This window comes from Gekko japonicus, unplaced genomic scaffold (assembly GCF_001447785.1).
Source record: "Gekko japonicus isolate JY-2015 unplaced genomic scaffold, Gekko_japonicus_V1.1 scaffold515, whole genome shotgun sequence".
Lineage (NCBI taxonomy): Eukaryota > Metazoa > Chordata > Lepidosauria > Squamata > Gekkonidae > Gekko > Gekko japonicus.
Window position 1 is genome coordinate 647,060 of NW_015164680.1, and position 19,045 is coordinate 666,104.

At 45.4% G+C, this 19,045-nt stretch overlaps 1 protein-coding gene across 1 annotated transcript in view; it reads left to right on the plus strand.

The window, feature by feature from the left end:
- DENND2A (DENN/MADD domain containing 2A) overlaps positions 1-19,045 on the plus strand; it is a 100,697-nt gene that overhangs the window by 58,559 nt on the left and 23,093 nt on the right. Inside the window, exons 4-11 of the mRNA XM_015409305.1 lie at positions 1,844-1,971; positions 3,604-3,725; positions 9,493-9,690; positions 11,514-11,607; positions 13,545-13,595; positions 14,477-14,664; positions 15,267-15,376; positions 17,916-17,985. Coding sequence (XP_015264791.1) covers positions 1,844-1,971; positions 3,604-3,725; positions 9,493-9,690; positions 11,514-11,607; positions 13,545-13,595; positions 14,477-14,664; positions 15,267-15,376; positions 17,916-17,985 — 961 coding nt within the window. The remainder of the gene's footprint in view (positions 1-1,843; positions 1,972-3,603; positions 3,726-9,492; positions 9,691-11,513; positions 11,608-13,544; positions 13,596-14,476; positions 14,665-15,266; positions 15,377-17,915; positions 17,986-19,045) is intronic.

A 19,045-nucleotide genomic window follows, 5' to 3' on the forward strand; every position in this document is an offset into this window, starting at 1 on the left:
TATAGCATTATACCCTGCTGAGGTCCCTCCCCACCCCAAATCCTGCCCTCCCCAGGCTTTACCCCTCAAATCTACAGGTATTTCCCAACCCAGAATTGGCAACTGTAATCAGCTATGGAACTACTTTCCAGACCCTTGGAACCCAGAAAACGTGGCACAGGAGGAGGTGCTTTTCTACCTTAGCTGCCACTGCATAACACCCCCCTCCCCCTCAAAAAATAAGTCAGAGGTGGAGAGAACCATATCTGTTACCATGAGGCTGTCCTCCCATTCTACCCACTTGGGGCACCAAAATGACTTGAGACAGCCCTGCCTTATAGCTAAGCAGAAGGAAAGAAACATGGCTTGCCTCCCTCCATTTTCCGCTTCCCTCTGCCGCCCCACCAGCCACAGTCGGGACACTCATCTGGAGCTTCCTTCTGGATCTCGTTGTATTTCTTCCCACAACGGGCATTACTCCTAGTTAGCCATATAAAGCTGCTTTATAGAGAGTCAGACCAGGCATCTGTCTAACCTTCTTGATGCCTTCTTGAAGGGGATCTAAATCCTGAATATTAGCCATATAAAGCTGCTTTATAGAGAGTCAGACCAGGCATCTGTCTAACCCAGTATCGTCTACTCTGACTGGTGACAGCTTTTCAAAGTCTGCAGCAGAGGCATCCCACCCCCCCAGCCTAGATCCTGAGATGCTTTGGCTGGAGATTCTAGGGACTGAAGCTGAGATTATCGGCATGCAAAATACGTGCTCTGCTGTTGAGTGACAGCCCCCCCCCCCGGTGTTTCTAAGTTAAGGATGCCAGTTTCTCCTGTGGGTAGGAGACCACCAGATAAATCCTTGTTACCTCTAAGCTACTTGAAAGTGCACTAAAGTGAACTCCACAGCAACATTAAGCACTCTAAAAACTTCTGAGATATCGAAGAGAAGGGACTCAAGCACAATCATACGATGGTGTGGCATTTCTTCACTCGCTCGCCATTCAGTATGCGGATTTTGCTAAGTTGTAGCACTTCGCTAGGCATCTTCCAGCCATCTTTATGGTCGGTACTGTGACAACTCGATGACTGGTTTTCAGTTGGTGAGTTGTGATGCACAAGCGGCTTGCAACCATGTGTGAGGTACAGGGCTAAACCAGATTTGATGTCACAGGAAGACTTTTTGTGTGGTAAGCCCAGATAACAATAGCCTGACTAGTTGGTCTCTGTTTGCAAAATGCTTCCTCCCACGAGCCATTTGCGGCAAAGATGGGATTGGGGGGGGGCCCTTTGGGCAAAAGGGGGTGTGTGCTTATCTGCCAGCTGCTTTCCCTCTTTCCCCCTAGGCTCTGGAAGCCTGTTTACCATACAAAAGTGGTGCAGAAAGAGGAGATGGGAGAATGTTTCAGGGGTGAAGGGTCAGTCCGAGTAAGGATTGAGCTCCTCTTCCCCACTCTGTCTCCACAGTACAGCATCCCCTCTCAAGTGTTTTGCAGCAAAGAGGTTGCCGGACCCTCATTTCAACAAGCATTCCCGCGTAATGCAGAATTTGACCTTTGGGTTTGGAGAGCTTAGAGGCCAGACTGCTTGGGAGTAAAGTATTGCTTACCCTCTGGTGCGTCTACTGTGAGGCAGGCCCAAGCGCCTTCCTGTGCAGGCTGGACTAGTATCTTACGTGTCTAAGCAAAATTAAGAATACGTGAGCTGTGTCTGGTTGGCCAAGGATCATTTTATATACTTGATTTGGGTGGGGGGGATCATGCTTGGTCGGTTTAGCATGGAATGAACATGTGAGGCATTTGATGACCATTGTCCTCCTTCAAGTTGTTCCTCCCCCTTCCCTCTGCTCCTCTCCCCCCAAATGCCACAGGAAGTCTTACGAGTTCGAAGACCTGTTGCAGTCGTCCTCTGAAAACGGACGGGTAGATTGGTACGCTCAGACTAAGCTGGCCCTAACGCGCACTTTATCAGAGGAAAACGTCTATGAAGATATCCTAGGTAGGCATTTGGGATGTGGTGGTGGGAGGGGGGATGGGTGCTGACTGTGCAAGCAATAAGTGCTCTCTGATCTGCAAAACTGGTTAAGAGGTTATTTGATCTCCTTAACTGATAGGTTTGTTTTAATCCCATTTTGGAGCAGCCCGGGATTGGCACGCAGTTTAATGGAAATAGCTGCTAGTAACTGATTGTGGGTTTCCTGCTCCGTTCCTTCCTTTCAGTGTTCACAACCTCTTTGCCAGCAGCTAGAACAGAGAATATGTGGCAGGATCAGAGCACTGGCAGACCAATTATATAAAATGCAGATGAGTCACTGAAGATCAAAACACAACAGCACGTACATGTGCGGCAATTTTAATACAAGGCACACTTTTAACAGTTTACTCAACCACACCCTTAGAAGCTGATCCAAAAATGGTTCACCAGATATCAATCTGCCTACTCTGAGGGAGAAAGTTTTTTTTTTTTAATTTAAAATATTTATACCTTGCCTTCTCCACTTAGACTCTAGGTGGCTGACAGGGCACCAAAAGTTGCAAGGACACAGAGACAACGTTACAGTACATTAGCAAGATTTTTAAAAAAACAGTTCACAGGTTAAAAACGCAGCCAAGTATGCCAAGCCCTCTGAAATAAGGCTGTTTTGTGTGCCTTCCTAAATGCAGCAAGGGAAGGCACCCTTTGCTCCCACTCCAGCAGACTATTCTAGAGGACTGGGCCTACCACAGCGATGGTTGTGACCTAACTGTTGCCATATGCACCTTCCAAAGAGAGGGGCATCGTAAAGGAAATGGTGTCCAGAGCGCACAGCTGGTACAAGGGAGTGTACTGGGAGATGCGGTTTGAGAAGTGTAAAGATCCTAGGCCATCTAGGAGCATTAAAGGTGCGAACCTGCCCTTCGAGTTGGGCCCAGAAGCCAATAGGCTAACTAGTGCAGTTGATGCAGCACTGGAGTTGCGTTCTGACCCCAGACGGGAGCTTTGCGGCTGCATTTTGAGGCAGGTAAAGCATTCAAGATGTCTTCGGTGGGACCTCCACACAGAGCAGTTGTTTCAGTAGTCCAAATGGTTAATAGGTTTTTAAGTGAATTGTAAATGTTTGCCTTGAATTGAAACTATAGGCCACCTTTCAGCTTTGTGATTGGTGTTTAGCTGAAGTCAAAGGGTTGGGTATGTGGAGATGATTGCTGTATCTAAACCTGGGAGTCGCAGTGGCCAAATCAGCACAGTTGTTGGTCTCATCATTAACTTCCTCTTCCTTTTATTTCTCTCCGTTTTGATGCTTCACCCTCTCATGCAACCCAGCCGGGACTTCGTAGTGGGCATCCTGATCAAGTAGGGTTCCCCCCCCTTTTAAAAACACACATAAAACTACTGACCCTGTGTCTGTGCATTTAACAGCCTAACACAGAACTGAGCAAGGGAATATTTTTTTCCTGGCATAGAGAGCCACAGGGCAGTCTGCTTACATCAGTCAACACTACTGCAAAACTTGCATTACCAAGAGGGGCCTGGAGAAGACTAGATGGCTCTGGGTCTGGTCCAGAAAGGCCATTCCTAAGTTCTACACACATCAAAAGTATTATGGTTTTGTGTGCTGTTTATGAAGGGTCTTTTGGCTTTCTTTTCCAGATCCGCCAGCAAAGGAGAACCCCTATGAAGATATCGAGACAAATAGTCGATGCTTGGGGAAGAAATGTGTTCTGAACTTTCCAGCATCTCCTTCATCATCTGTTCCTGGCACACCCACAAAGGTATCCCGGTCTAACCAGAGTGACTTGAGCATCCAATGCCTCAAAGTTATATGTTTTGGTTGGCATTTTTGAGAGGGCGGTGGTGAGAAAAATGATGTCGGGCAGAGAATGAGATTGATGATTCACTCTCTGATGTGGTTTCTCATCCTCGATTAACTCCACGATGGAATTCATTTCCTCTTTGCTGACCTTGGTGACTTTAAGGGAAGCTATCTAAGCCTGCAGAATCCTGATGGGTTCTAGAATGGGCCAAGAATGATGCATTTTCATCTTCCTTCCACTAGCATCTGTAAGCACCTCACGGACAAAATCACATAATTTCTTTTGTGTAGCTGGTAGAGAACAGTGGCATGGATCTCTTGACTGGGTCGCTTTGGCTATAAACTACTTTTATTAACCCAGCAGCTGTTTGGGGGATATTTGGGCTTGTGAAGACTTCATCACTGGAACCAGGTCTATAGTCTCTCTCCATTTCCTTTCCTCCCCCCCTGTGCACTTTGCTTTGGTTACAGCTAGTTAATCTGTTTCCTAATCACTCTTCTAACTTTCTTCCTACTTGCATTGTAGCATTCCCTTCTGGAATTTTCTTTAAAAAATAATTTATTTGCTATTTATCTGCCTCTCCAATGATCCGAGACACTGTTTAAAATTTACAGCTACATGCATTAAAGTTATTTGGAATCATTGGCAAAAGGGTAATCGTGAAACAGTAAAATGAATAATCAACAAGAGAACAGAAAATGAGGATGGATTCATTGGTAAAGAAGATGAAATTGGCCTAAAGCTACTCAATTCACCAGAAGTTTAGTACTACCACAGCTGTGCCCTCGCAAATACTTGAAGGGGGTATGAGCGGAATAGTCATGAATGTATGTTAAAAAGCTCAGCAAAATGTCCTGATGTGCACAGCATCGAGTTGCTGTAGTTTAAGGAATGCTGGTGGGGACTGGTATGTAGCTAAATTCTTCTTCTTCCCTGGGCACTTCATAGGGGTTGAGAAGGAACGATGCCAGCCCTCCGTGCTTCCTGCAGAGAAGCCAGCTGTTTGTTGCAGGTGGTAGCTGGCAGCCAGAATCTGCACCTCACTGAAGCTGGGAGTGGAGAGTGCTCACCTCTGCCTGCTGCCCACTGCTGATCCCCAAAGAACTGATGGGGGAATCCTGCCTTGTATTTCTTCCCTTGGCATCCCCTTCCTGAGAGCCCACAGAAGGGAGGTGTTGTGGCTTGCCATGGGAACTGGACCTCACACATAGCTGAGCATCGTTACTGACGGTGGCTCCAGGCACTCTGAAGTAAGGGCAGAGCCCAAGCTGCTGGGGAAACAAGCCGAGGTTGCTAGGTGTGCGCCCTGCGGTGCATCACTGCTTAATATTTATTATATTATATTAGCCATTAAGTTATGCAAAACAGAAGTCTCATGTGCTCTGTCTTTGAAAGGCTTATATTCTAAATACCAGTTGTGTGCACACTGGGAGGTAGGAGTCCTGACCTATCAAAAATGGGGATGGGAAGCACAACAGACAGGGGCAAAACTGGGAGGAATTAGCAGCCCCATCTCTGTTGTGAGTGTGTGAAAACTGGCATTACTCTACTGGTAGGGAGAAGTCCTGCTTATTTATGTAGGACCCAAAGAAGGGGGCAGGAGGAGTAGAGGTGATTCCACATGGGCTGGAACAGTTGAGTGGTCCTGTGGCCTCAGTAGTGCCTCTTCCATTTGGCACTCGCATTGCAGGGAAGTTCAAAGGCTGGATCATTTCAGAGGGTAGCATGTGCTGGTCTGTAGTAAAGCTGTTAGCTTCAAGACCAATAGCACCTGGAGACTTCATCATGTCTAATGCAGGGAGCTTTTTGACTCTCAAAAGCTCATAGCCTGAACCCTCCCCCCCCCATTTTCATAATTTTATTTGAATATCAACAATATGGTTACAATTCAACAATGCAGTACCAAAGACAGCCACACAGTAATGCATAGTACAGGGGTGGAGCCACATACAGCTCTTTCACACATATTGTGTTGCTCCCGGCAGGGTGGCTGGGGAAGTGAAGGGGAGGCATGCCTCTCTGATCAGTCTTCCTTTCCCCAGCCAGTATTCCCTTCCCTGGGTAGGCTTGAACTGGGAGCAGAGAAAGTAACTTTAACTTTAAATCCATTCTCAAAGTGCCCACCGCCACTGGCCAGTCGGCTTGGAAAAGGCATTTGTCTCTAAATCCCTTCTCCAAGCCAAGCCAGTCTGTGTGGGGGCTTGGAGGATGCATTTAAAGTTGCTTTCTTTCCACCACTCCCTCCTTTCCCCCATCTATTTGCTTTCTTTCCACCTTTCTTTCTTTCTCCCCCTCTTCCCTCCCTCCCCATCTAAAGTTAAATGTGTTCTCCAAGCCCTGCCACACCGCCACACCAGCTGGCTGGCTTAGCACAGAGAAGGCATTTGTCTCTTTAAATCCCTTCTCCAAGCCAAACCAGAACAGCAGTGGGGGTGGGAGGCTTGGAGAACACATTTAAAGTTAAAGGCATTCTCCAAGCCTCCACCCTGCGGCCCTGCCTGCCAGCTTGAAGGTGGTATTTGTCTCTCCAAGCCTAGCTGGCTGGTGTGAGGGTGGGGTTGGAGAACACATTTAAAGTTAAAGTTGCTTTCCACGCTTCCCTTCCTTCCTTCCTCCTTCCCCATTTATTTGTTTTCTTTCCACCTCTCTCTTTCTCTGTCTTTTCCCCTTCCTTCCTCCCTCCCCCATCTATTTGCTTTCTTTCCACCTTTCTCTCTCTCTCTTTCTCCCTTCCTTCATTTCTGTCTTTCTCTCTCTCTTCCTTCATCCCCCTCCCTCATCTATTTTCTTTCTTTGTTTTTTCTCTCTCTCTTCCTCCCCCCCACCTATTTGCTTTCTTTGCTTCTGTTTCTCCCTCTTTCTCCCTCCTTTCTTTCCACCTCTTTCATTCCTCCCACCTTTCTCTTTCTCTCTTACTTCCTTCTGTCCTCTCTTCTTCCCCATGTCTCCCTCCCCCCATCTATTTGCTTTCTTTGTTTCTCTCTTAATCTCTCTCTCTCTCTTTCCCCTTCCTTCCTCTCTCCCCATCTATTTGCTTTCTTTCCACCTTTCTTTCTCCCTCCCTCCTTCCTTTCTTTCTCTCCCCATCCCTCCCCATCTATTTGCTTTCTTTGTTTCTCTCTATATATATTTCTTTCTTTCTTTCTTTCCACCTCTCTCTCTCTCTTAGACAAATAAATATCACTAGCAAACAAATAAACATCATTGGACAAATAAAGATCATTATCAATATCTGTTTTTACCCCCTTTGTTTTTATTTTTGGCAGTCTCATTTAAGGTTAATAACAAGCAAATTTGCATATTTTCCATTAAGACTTGTGTATAATATTAGTTCATATCTTACGGCTCTCAAACATCTGATGTTTATTCTATGTAACTCTTACATTAAGCAAGCATGGCCACCCCTGGCATAGTAAAACACTTGACTGTGTGAGCACTTCCAAAAATAAACCTGAACAATCAGAAAAGCACCTCTTTTGGGGTATGAGCGTTGAATTATATCTTCATTTTTAGCAATCTAATCTAGAGGTCTGCCTGTCCTCAACCAGGGCCAGGACTTTTTCAGCCCACCTGGTGGAACTCTCTGCCAGAAGACCTCTGTGCCCTGAGGGAGTTCTTACTCTTCTGCAGGGAATGCAAGGCAGAGATGTTCCACCAGGCCTTCAGTTGAGGACAGTGACAGGGATAATATGACATCTGGCACTCTCATAGACTTCCCCATCCCTTGTAACCCATCCCCCCCCCCAGGGAGGCTGGGGAGCTGAAATTTTTCTCCTGCCATCTCCTAGATGTATATTGTTTTTATGTATTGATCTTCTTTTAGGTGGTTTTAATCGATTTTAATTTAAATAATTTTGTATATTACTTTGTTGTAAGCCACTCTGAGCCCTACTTGTAGGGAAGGGCGGCCTAGTAAATCTAATTTAATAAATAAATAATAAATTACAGGAAACCAGAGTTCCACAAAATGAGACTTTTCTGGAGAGACACTATTAGTATACAATTTATCTAAAATTTTATCCATTATATAAATTTCCCACACCCTATTATACCAAGCAGAAATTGTTGGTATCTTTGGGTTTTTCCAGGAAGCAATTACCATTCAACCTGCGGCACATAACATTGCTGTTAAGTCCCTCTTAATTGCAGGTATCATTTTATCAGGCCAGACATTAAGCAGCATTATCTGAGGTCTAAAAGGAATTAGATAGCCAGTTGTGATTTTTATCTTAGCTCTAAGTTTACTCCAAAAACTTCTTATGTACTTACAGTACCACCAGTTATGAATGTAAGCACCACCCTCCCCACATGGCTTCCAACACTCTGCACTTATTGTTTTATTGATCTTATGCAATTTTGATAGAGTCAAGTACCATCTTGCTAATAATTTATAAAATTGCTTACTAATATCGATGGATCTTGAAGTGCAGATATTGGATCGCAGTATCTTCCCCCAAGACTCTGCACAGGTCTGCTTGCCAGCTCCTAGCATATGATGGTAAACGATCGTCATCTAGAGCCAACAGTATTTTATAAAGAGCCGATAAACACCCTTTAGTGCCATTAAATTCACTTTTAATTAAATGTTCAAAGTCAGTCAGCGGCTTCGATAATTATTGTTTTACCCTAACATCACCTACTAAGCTCCTCAATTGAAAGTATTCAAACCATGAAAGAGAGGCATTTATTCTTTACTCTAAAATACATTTATCTAACATGTGCCCTCCCTTGACAAAGTCTAAAATGTGGATTAATTTGCCTTCCTAAGGTGCTACTTAACTCGAACCAAAGACTGCGGAAAGTGTTCAATTTGTCATTTGCATTTTTAACCAAAAAAATGTAAATTAGCTGTACCCACTTAGCCTTGAGTTACATTATTCGTGCCAATTTGACCGTTGGCAAGAAATAGGTCTTCCATAGCAGCTTGCCAAGGTGAGACGATGCTGGCCTTCCCCTCTGGGAGTGGGAATTTGAGTGGGAAAATTGAACTTCTATAGCAGTTACCAGTATATGAAGTGCCTTTTGAGTATTATGCTTATGCTGAGATCACCCCTTTCAACTTTCAGAAGGTCAGCTCAGCAGGCTACATGGCCGGGCCACGATTTGAACTTAGATCGCCCACGTCTAAACCTCGAAGTCTAACCTCTGTACCACAGGAGGCCATGATAGAGTGCCAAGCCACTGTGTCGCCACTGAAGAGAACCAGTCACTAAAGGACAGGGTTAGGGCATAAACTGTTGGGGTCTGTGTGCGTGTCTGTGCGTGTGAAGCGGCTAGTAGCTGCTGTTGGCAGGCAGTCTGCCGGGCTGTGTGCTTCTTGGATCCAGTCTGATACAGAAGCTTCTGTGTTCTCTAATCCAATGGTTTGTGGTTGCTTAGCTGGTTAGTTCTGTTGCTTTGATTTGTTTCTGTAACATACCCCAAACTGGGTTGTGCAAGCAGGGTTATTTTTGCAATGGGGGTCAGTTTTCTCGGCATACTATCAAGAGTTCTGTTGTCATACCAAAAATCAGTTGGGGGTCTCTCCCATTGTCTTCATACACCATTCTGTGAAAATTAAACTTTAGTGGTTGCTTCATTTGGCCAGCAATAATCTCCCAGGAATTCTTGTAAACTGGTGTTCTGTGCTCTTGCCTGAAGTTGATTTTACTGTGGAGAAATGCAGTTTCACCAGGATATGGAGTTAAACTCTGATGTTTCCGTTTTCCTTTTTCTATTGTCCTAGCTGCTCTCGAAACCCATCTTCTTTCGCCAAAGCTCAGAACGGCGCAGTTTCAAGTTATTGGATGTTCGGAAACTGAATCGTGATGGGACAGGCTCACCTTCCAAAATCAGTCCCCCTTCCACTCCTAGCAGCCCCGATGATACTTTCTTCTCCTTGGGTGATCCGCAAAATGGCAAGAGAAGGCGAAAGATTTCTAAGGTAGTTTTCAGGTGGTGGTGGGGAACGGATGGACAAAATTACAAAGGAGAAAATGTAGTCAGTTGGAAGAGTCATGTATCCCTGCTTTATACTTTTAACAGCACTGAGAAGCTGGTGTAGCCAAGATGTTTAATGGTCTGCATGCATGCATAATGTTGCACAGAGCAAAGAAGGCAGATTGCTCTGTAAAACGTGCCACCCAATGTAGCATCTGGTGAATCTGAGCTTTTGTGGTGTTTTTTTTAAAGACTGTGTTTTTAGTCATCGGAGTTGTAGAGAAAAACCTGAAAGTATGTGTATATGGGGGGTGGGTGTGATCTGAAATGCTTTTGAAATTATGGGTTAGTCCACCTAGTCATTACCACCACCACCCCCATGGTAACAAGTGCAATCCCTCCCTGACTGTGCACATTGTCTGCAATTAGCTAAGGAATTGTTAGTATGACCAAAATGGAAAATTGATGCTGCTGTGGGTTTTCCTGCCATTTTGTAGCAGCTGGGACAAGCGAAGGGGGGAGGGATAGCTGGATGACCCTGCCAAGTATCACTGTTTGCAATCTCGAGTACGCGGACCTTTTGCCATGTGATGGTAGCTTCTCGTATGTAAGAGGGTCTAATTATGTGAACTGGCCTGTAACTTGGGCTTCCCAGAGCTAGGAAGAGAGATTTACAGTGTTGATCCTAGATCCATCTCATTTCTGTTCTAATTTTATTGATTTTTTTTTTAAGGATTAGAGAATATTTCTTAAGTTCCTTAGTCTTTCAAAAGTTCTGGCCATCATCCCTCAGCATTGCTTCAGAAGTTATGCCTTTATAGTTTATTTAGAACAGTGGTACTCACTCCGTGGCTTGTGGAGAGCCACATTTCCTTCCGTCCCTGGCATGATGACTTCTCTTCAGGGAGGCTTACAGCTTACCTGTTCCTCCAGTAGCATCTGTTTCAGGGTAGGAACCAACTGTAAGCCCCACTAGGCAACAGCCTTGCCTACTTTCATGAAACTTTGGGCAGGTGCCACTTTGGGGAACAGTGCTCAGGAGAGCCACAAGTGGCACTGTGTGAGTATCACAGATTTAGAAGATTTGCATCCCAACTTCTGATACAGAGCCTTCAAAGTGACGAATAAAGGCATAATAAAGACATGAAACAATAAAAGCAATATTGAAACCATCCAATAAATAAAAAGTAGCAAGTGATAGGATTAAAAAAAAAAAGATTATAGAACAGGAGGTCAGCCCAGCAAAAGCAGACTTCAAATAATGCTAAACTCTTGAGAGAGCAGGAGAGAATTTCCTTCCGTGCATAACAGTGGCACTAGAGAAGGATGTGTAGGAATTCTGGATTTTGGGTGCCACCACAGAACAAGCTTGCTCCCTGGCAGATATCTGCCTCACGTCTAAAGATGGGTACACAGACAGGGTCCCTGATGCTTTGAATAGACTGGCCTGTATGTTTGACAAATCTGGAGGTAACACAGGAAGCGGTCTTCACTAGCTTTAAAAAAGAAGTCAAAACAAAATTACTCCAAAGTAATTATGCGTTCCAAATACTTACACACAGTCAATGCTTGCAAGTTTTGATTGATTGGCATAGCAGTTTTTTTGAAAAGGCAGGCAGAGCTGCAGCAGAATCAGATACTGAGGAAAGGCATGCATATATTTATGTATTTGCTATGAAGGTGGAAAGATGATCATTAAATGGGAGGAAAAGAGGGAGGAGAAATTAGAGGGAAATGTCTGAATGAGGGCGAACTTGTTTTTTGTTTTCCTGACGTGGGGAGAAGGGAAAACACTAACCCACTCTACCCCCACTTTATGCTAAGCAGCTGGTGTTAAAAATCAATGCCATTTATGAAGCACGAAGAGGGAAGAAACGAGTCAAGAGGCTGTCACAGTCTACCGAGAACAGCTCAGGAAGAGGTAAAGATGTTTTGCCCTAAGCATGATGGTTATAGAGATTCTCTTGGAGTTTAAACTGCGCTTGGTGGTTTTGATCATCTGGACAGTGGACTCTATGTAACTCCAATCCCTGGTCCTTCCTTAGAGCTGTCCAGTGTTGTAAGAGAGTTACTAAATGGCAGAATTACACGTGGGACTGCTGCTGAAAATGGCAGCCCCGTGTCAAGCTTACCCCTCCGCCTTCTGTAACGTGAATGTTGATATCAAGCTGTACTGTGATGGAGGTTGTAGATCTCCTGGCATCTTTCAAATCCCTCCAATTCATCCATCATCATCTTCTTCCAAGACTGACAGGAATGAGGAGAGGGTGGGCTGATTTCCAATAAGTAAAACTGTGCAGTAACAGAAGAATTAAACCCTCCTCCCAGCTCCCCACACACCTGAAATCTAGCTATTCACAGATGTGGGGAGAACGGCAGTGTCCATCTCGATTTATTTATTTATTTATGTATTTATTGGATTTCTACCCCAGCCTCCCAGCCAAAGCCAGTGCAGGGCGGCTTACATAAAAACAGGTAAATTACATAAAATAAATAAGTTATATTAAAACATGAATTACAATTAAAACAATTCACGCATAAAAAGTGCTAGTAGTCGTGTCATCAATTTGGTGGTGGCAGCCATTGTTCAATGTTCTTCGCTCACAGTCAACTTGCTATCTTCATCTTTTATTGTCCTTGCAGAGATTGATGTCCTTTGGGCTGTTTAACTCTTATTCTCTGTCTTGATTCTATTTGTTCAACTATCTGCATGCCACAGGTCCGTGTTAACTGCAGCGGAGGTGTTGTAGTGCATATGCCGTCCATGCCATTCCACATTTAGGAATCATGAGCTACATCCAGCCATTCTTTCTTACTTCCTGCTGTCGTGGAGTTGCAGGAAGGGGAAATAGGCAAATAGAGGTAGCTGTTTCCCCCAGGATTCACCATCAGTGAGAATTTCCTGTCTGCTTTAAAAAAAAAATTCTGTCCTTAACTCCTGGTTCCCCTCATTTGGCAACTGTTTAGCAGGCAAAATCCATGGGCTGTGTTCACATGAACCAGAAGCAAGTGGTTCTGGGTATTCCTGTTGACCTTGTGCATGTTAATTATTTCTGCTGTTCTTATACATGGTTTTGCACCACAAAGAAGCTCGGCTCAGTCAAGTCAAGCGAGGTTGTCGTACAGTTCTCCTCTAGGAGAGAATGGTGTGTTTCTTTCTCAGATCAGGGCACAAACAAAAGAATCGCAGCGGGTTGTATCGTGGTAACCTTTACATGGACAAAACAATTTGGGATTAGATTTGTTTGTGTAGCGAAGAACCTTTCAGTTGTTTAGGGTATTAAACTTTCTCCCCTTGAAGTTGTCACCGTGATGAAAATCCATAGGCACTGTGCTGCATGTTTCCCTAGAGCTTCTGTGTCCCCATGAGGGGAACTGGTGGAGGCTCAGAAAAGAGAATAGAGCAGAGGTCCCTAACATGGTGCCCATGGGTGCCACAGTGCTTGCCAATGCCTTCTCTGGTGCCCACCAAGTGTTCTTAGGCAGTGGGCGGGCCCAGGTGGAGCTTTTGTCCAGAAAGACTTCCGATTGGCCATTGGAAATTCATTCATAGGATGGGTTCATGTATTTCTGAAGCATCCCATTTCCATCTACACAAATGATTTTCTCACAGAACTTGATGTCTGAGGCCTGACTCTGCTGGTGGGTGGCAAGAACTTACTCATGTGGCATTCTGTGTACCCAGCATCCCAGTTCAGCTGGGCCCTCAACCAAGACCTGCCAAAGGGAGAAGAAGAGGCTTGGCAGGCCCAGATGCCGCAGGGTAGGAAAGTCAGATTTGCCCTGCAGCCTGCTAATTTTGGAACAGGGTTTCAAAGCTTAGTTTTTAATCTCTTTTGTTTCTCTCTTTCCTTCTAGTCACAGATGAAAACAGTGAATCCGATAGTGACACTGAAGAGAAACTGAAAGGTGAGTGAGAAGCCATGTGTGAAAGGCAGAAAAAAATATGCAATTTGACCCTTGTCCAAAATCCTGTGAAGCCACGCGGGCTGAACGACTAGGTTTTCACCGACTTCTTTTCCTTGACCCTCCAGGACATCCAGGTTATTCTGTGACTGCCTAGATTATTCCACTGTTGTGAAAAAGGAGTAATACATATGGCTGTCCGGCACGTGTATTCCAAAATGCGTCTGATGAAGTGAACTGACGCACAAAAACTCGTGCTGGAATAAATGTTGTTGTTCGTCTTCATGGTGCCACTGGAGTCTTGCCCTCCCTGCCCCAGCTTGCTTTGTGTGTTAATTCCTGGGGTTAGAGAATTGGCTCATATGTTGCCTTTGAGTATGAAAATGGGATATTCGTATACAGTGGGGAAGTCACATTTGGGCAGAAATTGTAGCCCCAGCTGTTTATAAGTAAAGAAGTTTAGGTGTTTTTTTAAAGTGTGGTGTTTTTAAAATTAGGGAGGCAGCTGAGCACGTCCACACAGACGGAGCTCAAAAGCACACGTTTCTATAAATGTCTTAACTTTTGTAAATAAATTTTGAATCCATCTGATTAAAAACTTCTGACATGGTTTGACTCACTGGACTGTGGGTATTCCATTGCTTTAAGATAAGTCATGGCGCAGCATCTGTGAATATCACATTTTATCGTAGTCCTTTACCATTTAGCATTGCGGTGCCTATGACATGATGTGCAGAGGTTTCTGTCCTGATCATGGCAAGAAAGAAAAGCAAAAGATTTAAATTGTGATGAGCACCTTGTTAAAAGGGCCCTGCAGAGCATTGTGGGAATGGTATGCAGAACAGCCATCTAAAACCAACCTTCCTATCCCATCTTTTGCATAGCTCACAGCCAGCGCTTGGTCCATGTGAAGTCTCGCTTGAAACAAGCCCCCAGGTACCAAACCTTGGAGCGGGATCTGATTGAGTACCAAGAGAGACAGCTCTTTGAATATTTCGTGGTGGTGTCATTGCACAAAAGGCAGGCTTGCGCTCCGTACGTCCCTGAAGTCACACAGCAGTTTCCATTAAAGGTGGGGATGAGTTTGAGTATTATCAGTGGCTTCTGCCTTTTTGAGTTGCTCACTAGAGCAGACAAAGCATTTTTTTTAATGCCGAGGGAGTTGTCTTGTTTCAGGAGTGAAAGTAAGCTGGTACTGAGCACCAGTAAGAAAGCGGCCAGAGCAGTACCTCCTAGCCTCTGGTTCAAGCCCCCCCCCCCAAGAGAGACCATCCCAGTAAAAAAGTTAAGTCACTTTCACTTCCCCATATGGCAATATTTTTTTAGTAACCAGGCAACCAAGTTGTATTCTAAAGATTTCTCTGAAAATGTGAACGTTATCTCTGATGGTGCCGTAGCTAGTATCAGGTTCACATCCAAAGAGTTCATACACGTTGAAATCAACTAGATAAAGGAAAGCTTAAGTCTGGATAGAAACTGAAGGTGGGGAATGTGGTTCACAGTAGAAAATGTGAAGATCAGATGGGCGAGACAAAGAAGCTCTTGTTAATCTCTTCCAGGCAGAAGCTCAGTCTCTGTCATCGCCTCTTCATTTTATCATGGAGAAAAATACTTGACGCCATTTCACCCCCACCTGCTAATCAGAAACATTCCCTTCTTTTTTCTCTGCTCCAGCTTGAACGTTCCTTCAAATTCATGAGGGAGGCAGAGGACCAGTTGAAAGCCATTCCTCAGTTCTGCTTCCCTGATGCAAAGGACTGGACTCCTATCTGCCAGTTTACCAGGCAAGTTACAGCAATGCCTTCCTTTTCGCCTTGCGGCACACCTCCACTAACAATAGAAGAGGAGGAAGGCACTAAAATAAACACACTGATGAAGAGATTTCTTCCCAGAAGAAGAAGGATGCAAGGTCAAAACCATTTGCTGGCTCAAGCAGACCAAAAAAACATTTAGTTTAGCTCTCTGTCTCAAACAGTAGTTTAGCCTTTGGGAAGTTCACTAGAAGGCATAGTCAGAAATCACCCTTCTCCCAATATGCTAGTATTCTATGGCTGGGGTCACACACATTAAATAATCCACTTTCAGTGCACTTTCCAACTGGATTTTGCCAGTTCACACAGTAAAATCCCATTGGAAAGTGCACCGGAAGTGGATTGTTTAGTGTGTGTGACCACAGCCTAGGTGCAACACTTTGTTTGATTCAGGGAGCATTTGAATGTATGTATTTATTAATACTGTTTGTGTCATACTTTACAGTAGGGTTCCCAATTCCAGCTTTGGACGTTCCCAGAGAGTTAAGGGTGTGGTGCCCAGGGAGGGCAGCAGTTGGGGAAGAGAGAGAACTTAGTGGAGCTGCGATGCCATAAAGGCTGCCCTTTTTGGCGGGGGGGGGGGCTGATCTCTGTAGTCTGGAGATCAGTTGTAATTCTGGGAGGAATCCAGGCCCCGCTTGGAGGTTAGTAACTCTGCAAAGTGGCTTTCGGTGTGACTCACAGGAACAATACATAAAAGCAAGCCACAGCAACTGACAATTAAATATTTAATGCAAATGTTCCTTGGGGGAGGGGGATTTATTTATTTATTTATTATTTCAATTTCTATCCCACCCTTCCTGCGAATGGGCTCAAGGCAAGCTCACAACAATAAAAACAAGCAATCTGAATCAATACAATAAATAATACGATAAAACTGGTTTAAAATTAAAGTTCCAGGCACAATGGGGGTGGGGGTGTCTGGCTGATTCCTACCCTCTCTTTGGCCACCTCGCTGGCAGTTAGGGGAGGCGGGGGGGATCAGGGTCGCCGTGAGCTAGCATAGGCTCCCAGACAAGCACTCCCTCTGTGGCCCTCTGCAGACCACCCAGGTACAGTCCTGACATATGAAGACAAATCACATGGCTTGCTGGAACGTATAGATTCCCAGGGTTTTGTCCTCCTTGTCGCCCTGTTCCTTCCATGGTAGGCCCAGATCATGGCACAGAAGAGCATTGCCCAACTGATTATCCCATTTCTCCCCCCCACCCCCAATCACAAACTTCTCCTGTCTAAAGTAGAACAGCCCCAGGATTTCTGTATCACTGATTCTTTAGGTATGTAGGTGGGGGGGGGGCCTAACCTGGTGTGATGTTTTCCTCATGTACCCACTACGTGTAAATTAAGCCTTCTTCCCTGCAATACCTTTCCAAGAAAGCAGCGCCCCTGTACAGTTGGTAGTCTTCCCTTGCCCCCCCCCTTCTTTGGGGCCTTGGTCACCAGGGAGCCAAGCCCAGGCAGACAACAGCACCCCTTCTCTGACCCCCCCCCACCTCTTATTTGCTGTTTTTTTGTGCCAGCCAGGAGCACTTGTGATGGCACTGCCCATTGGCAGAGAGTGCTTTGTTTATTTATTTACAAAATGTATATGCTGCCTTTCTGCCCAGTCTGGGCTTCAGCTGTCCTTCCTCACTCAACTGCTGCTTGCTCTGCAGTGTTCTGGGAGGCCAGCTGTCTCTGCGGAAGCAGGCAAGGAAGTGGCAAGTGAGAGCAAGGGCCTGGGGGCAGGTTGGGGGGGTCAGTAGGGGGGAACGGGAGAAGGGGCATCGGGAGAAGGGGCATCGTTCTCTACCTCAGCTTGACCCCTGCTGATCAAGTGCATGAAGAAGGGGGCAAGGGAAGGTCTTCTGTTGATAGTATGGGGATGATGCTTTCTTGGTAGGGTATCATGCAGAGAAGGGTCTAGCTAGACACTTGCGGGTAATGCATTAAGAGCCAAACTAAATGTTTGCTTTTTAAGTTCCCTGGAACTTGGATTCCCCACAGCCACACAGGGAGTGGATATTTAAAAATAAAGTAGAGCCCATTTGGGTTCGGAACACCACCACAGGCGGAGGAAAGACTCCTGCCTACTCCCCCCAGCCGTTTTCCTTGCCCAAACGGCACTGGGTGAAAGTTGTTTCCTTGTTTTTGCTGCTTCATGTGCACAGAATAGAGCAGCAAAAACAGAGAAATAACTCCCCCCCCCAGCCCTGTTTTGGCATGTAAAACAGCTGGGGGAGAGGCAGGAGTCCTTTCTACCCCCTCGGCAGTGTTCCAAACCCAAAAGGCCTCTGCTGTATTCTTAATGGCCGTTCCTTGCAGCTGCTGTGTGGCTGTAGAGAATCTATGTCGGGTCCAGGAAACCCAGAACCAACCCTTTAAAAAAGGAAACATCTAGTTTTGCCCTAAGTGTATGCGTGGGAAAATCACATCTGGCTTAGCTATGAGAAGATAAAAGCCTTATTGTGGGCGTGCATTGGGTGTCTCCCCCCTCCCTTGTATTTATCTCCTGTTTAATTTGTTCTTTCAGTGAAACGTACTCATTTGTCCTGACTAGTGAAGATGGCAGCAGAAGATTCGGGTACTGCAGAAGGCTACTGGTAACTATTGACGGTTTTCTCTTACAAGCCGCAGCGTGTCAGAGAGCAGGAAGCTCCTTTTCGAGCATCAGTTCCTTCTGGATGTAGAGGGATTTGAGGGATGGAGTACCTCTTGTATAGCAGCCGATGTTTCTCATTTTGCAGTTTCTTATAGCTTGACTCTGTTTCCTGTAAACAGTCGCAGGACAGTATTGCTCCAAAAGTTAAAAAGTGACAATTTTGAGTCTTTTATAAAAACATACATTCATTTGTTAGCATTGTTAGTCAAAGTCTTCCAGTTTTCTTTTTGATGGAAAATCTTTAAACGTGTTTGCAATTCATTCAAGATACTACATCTATATATATAAAAGAAAGTCCCCTCACCGTAAAATCAACGCCCAGGCCAAACCGCTGGACCTAGAAACATGAAATGTGAGGAGAGCGCTCCTACCATGGCGTAGATGCTCACTAAGAAGGGATTTTTAGAAATTCGACCCCTAAGTTGGTCAAAAGGGGTAAAATGTGCTCCCTCCATTGATTCCTATGCGGCTGCCAGGCTGCTGCCTCCTTGCACCCCCCACTCTCTGATTGGTCAGCTGCAGAGCTCAGTGTTCTGAGGTAAAAACAACAGTTACAGGAGACTGCACAGAGCTCATGACAGTTGAGGAAATCAGGAATGGCCAACAACCACCTGTGAGGTGCAGTAATGCTGCTGGCCCAGCCTCTCTGATGGCTTTCAACACACTCCCCCCACCTCCTACACCTAACAGGCAGTTGTCTGTCAGGTCAGCAGAGGTTGCAGGGGCTTAAAGCCATGAGGGAGCCCGCCCCAGCAGTAATGCCTTAGTGATCCTGCCAGCCCCACCTCCACAGGCTGGAGAGCCAGTTTGGTGTAGTGGTTAAGTGCACGGACTCTAATCTGGGAGAACCATGTTTGATTCCCCACTCCTCCACTTGCACCTGGCTGGATGACCTTGGGCAAGCCATAGTTCTGATAAGAGCTGTTCTTGAAAAGGAGCAGTTTCTGTCAAGAGCCCTCTCAGCCCCACCTACCTCACAGGGTGTCTGTTGTGGGGAGGGA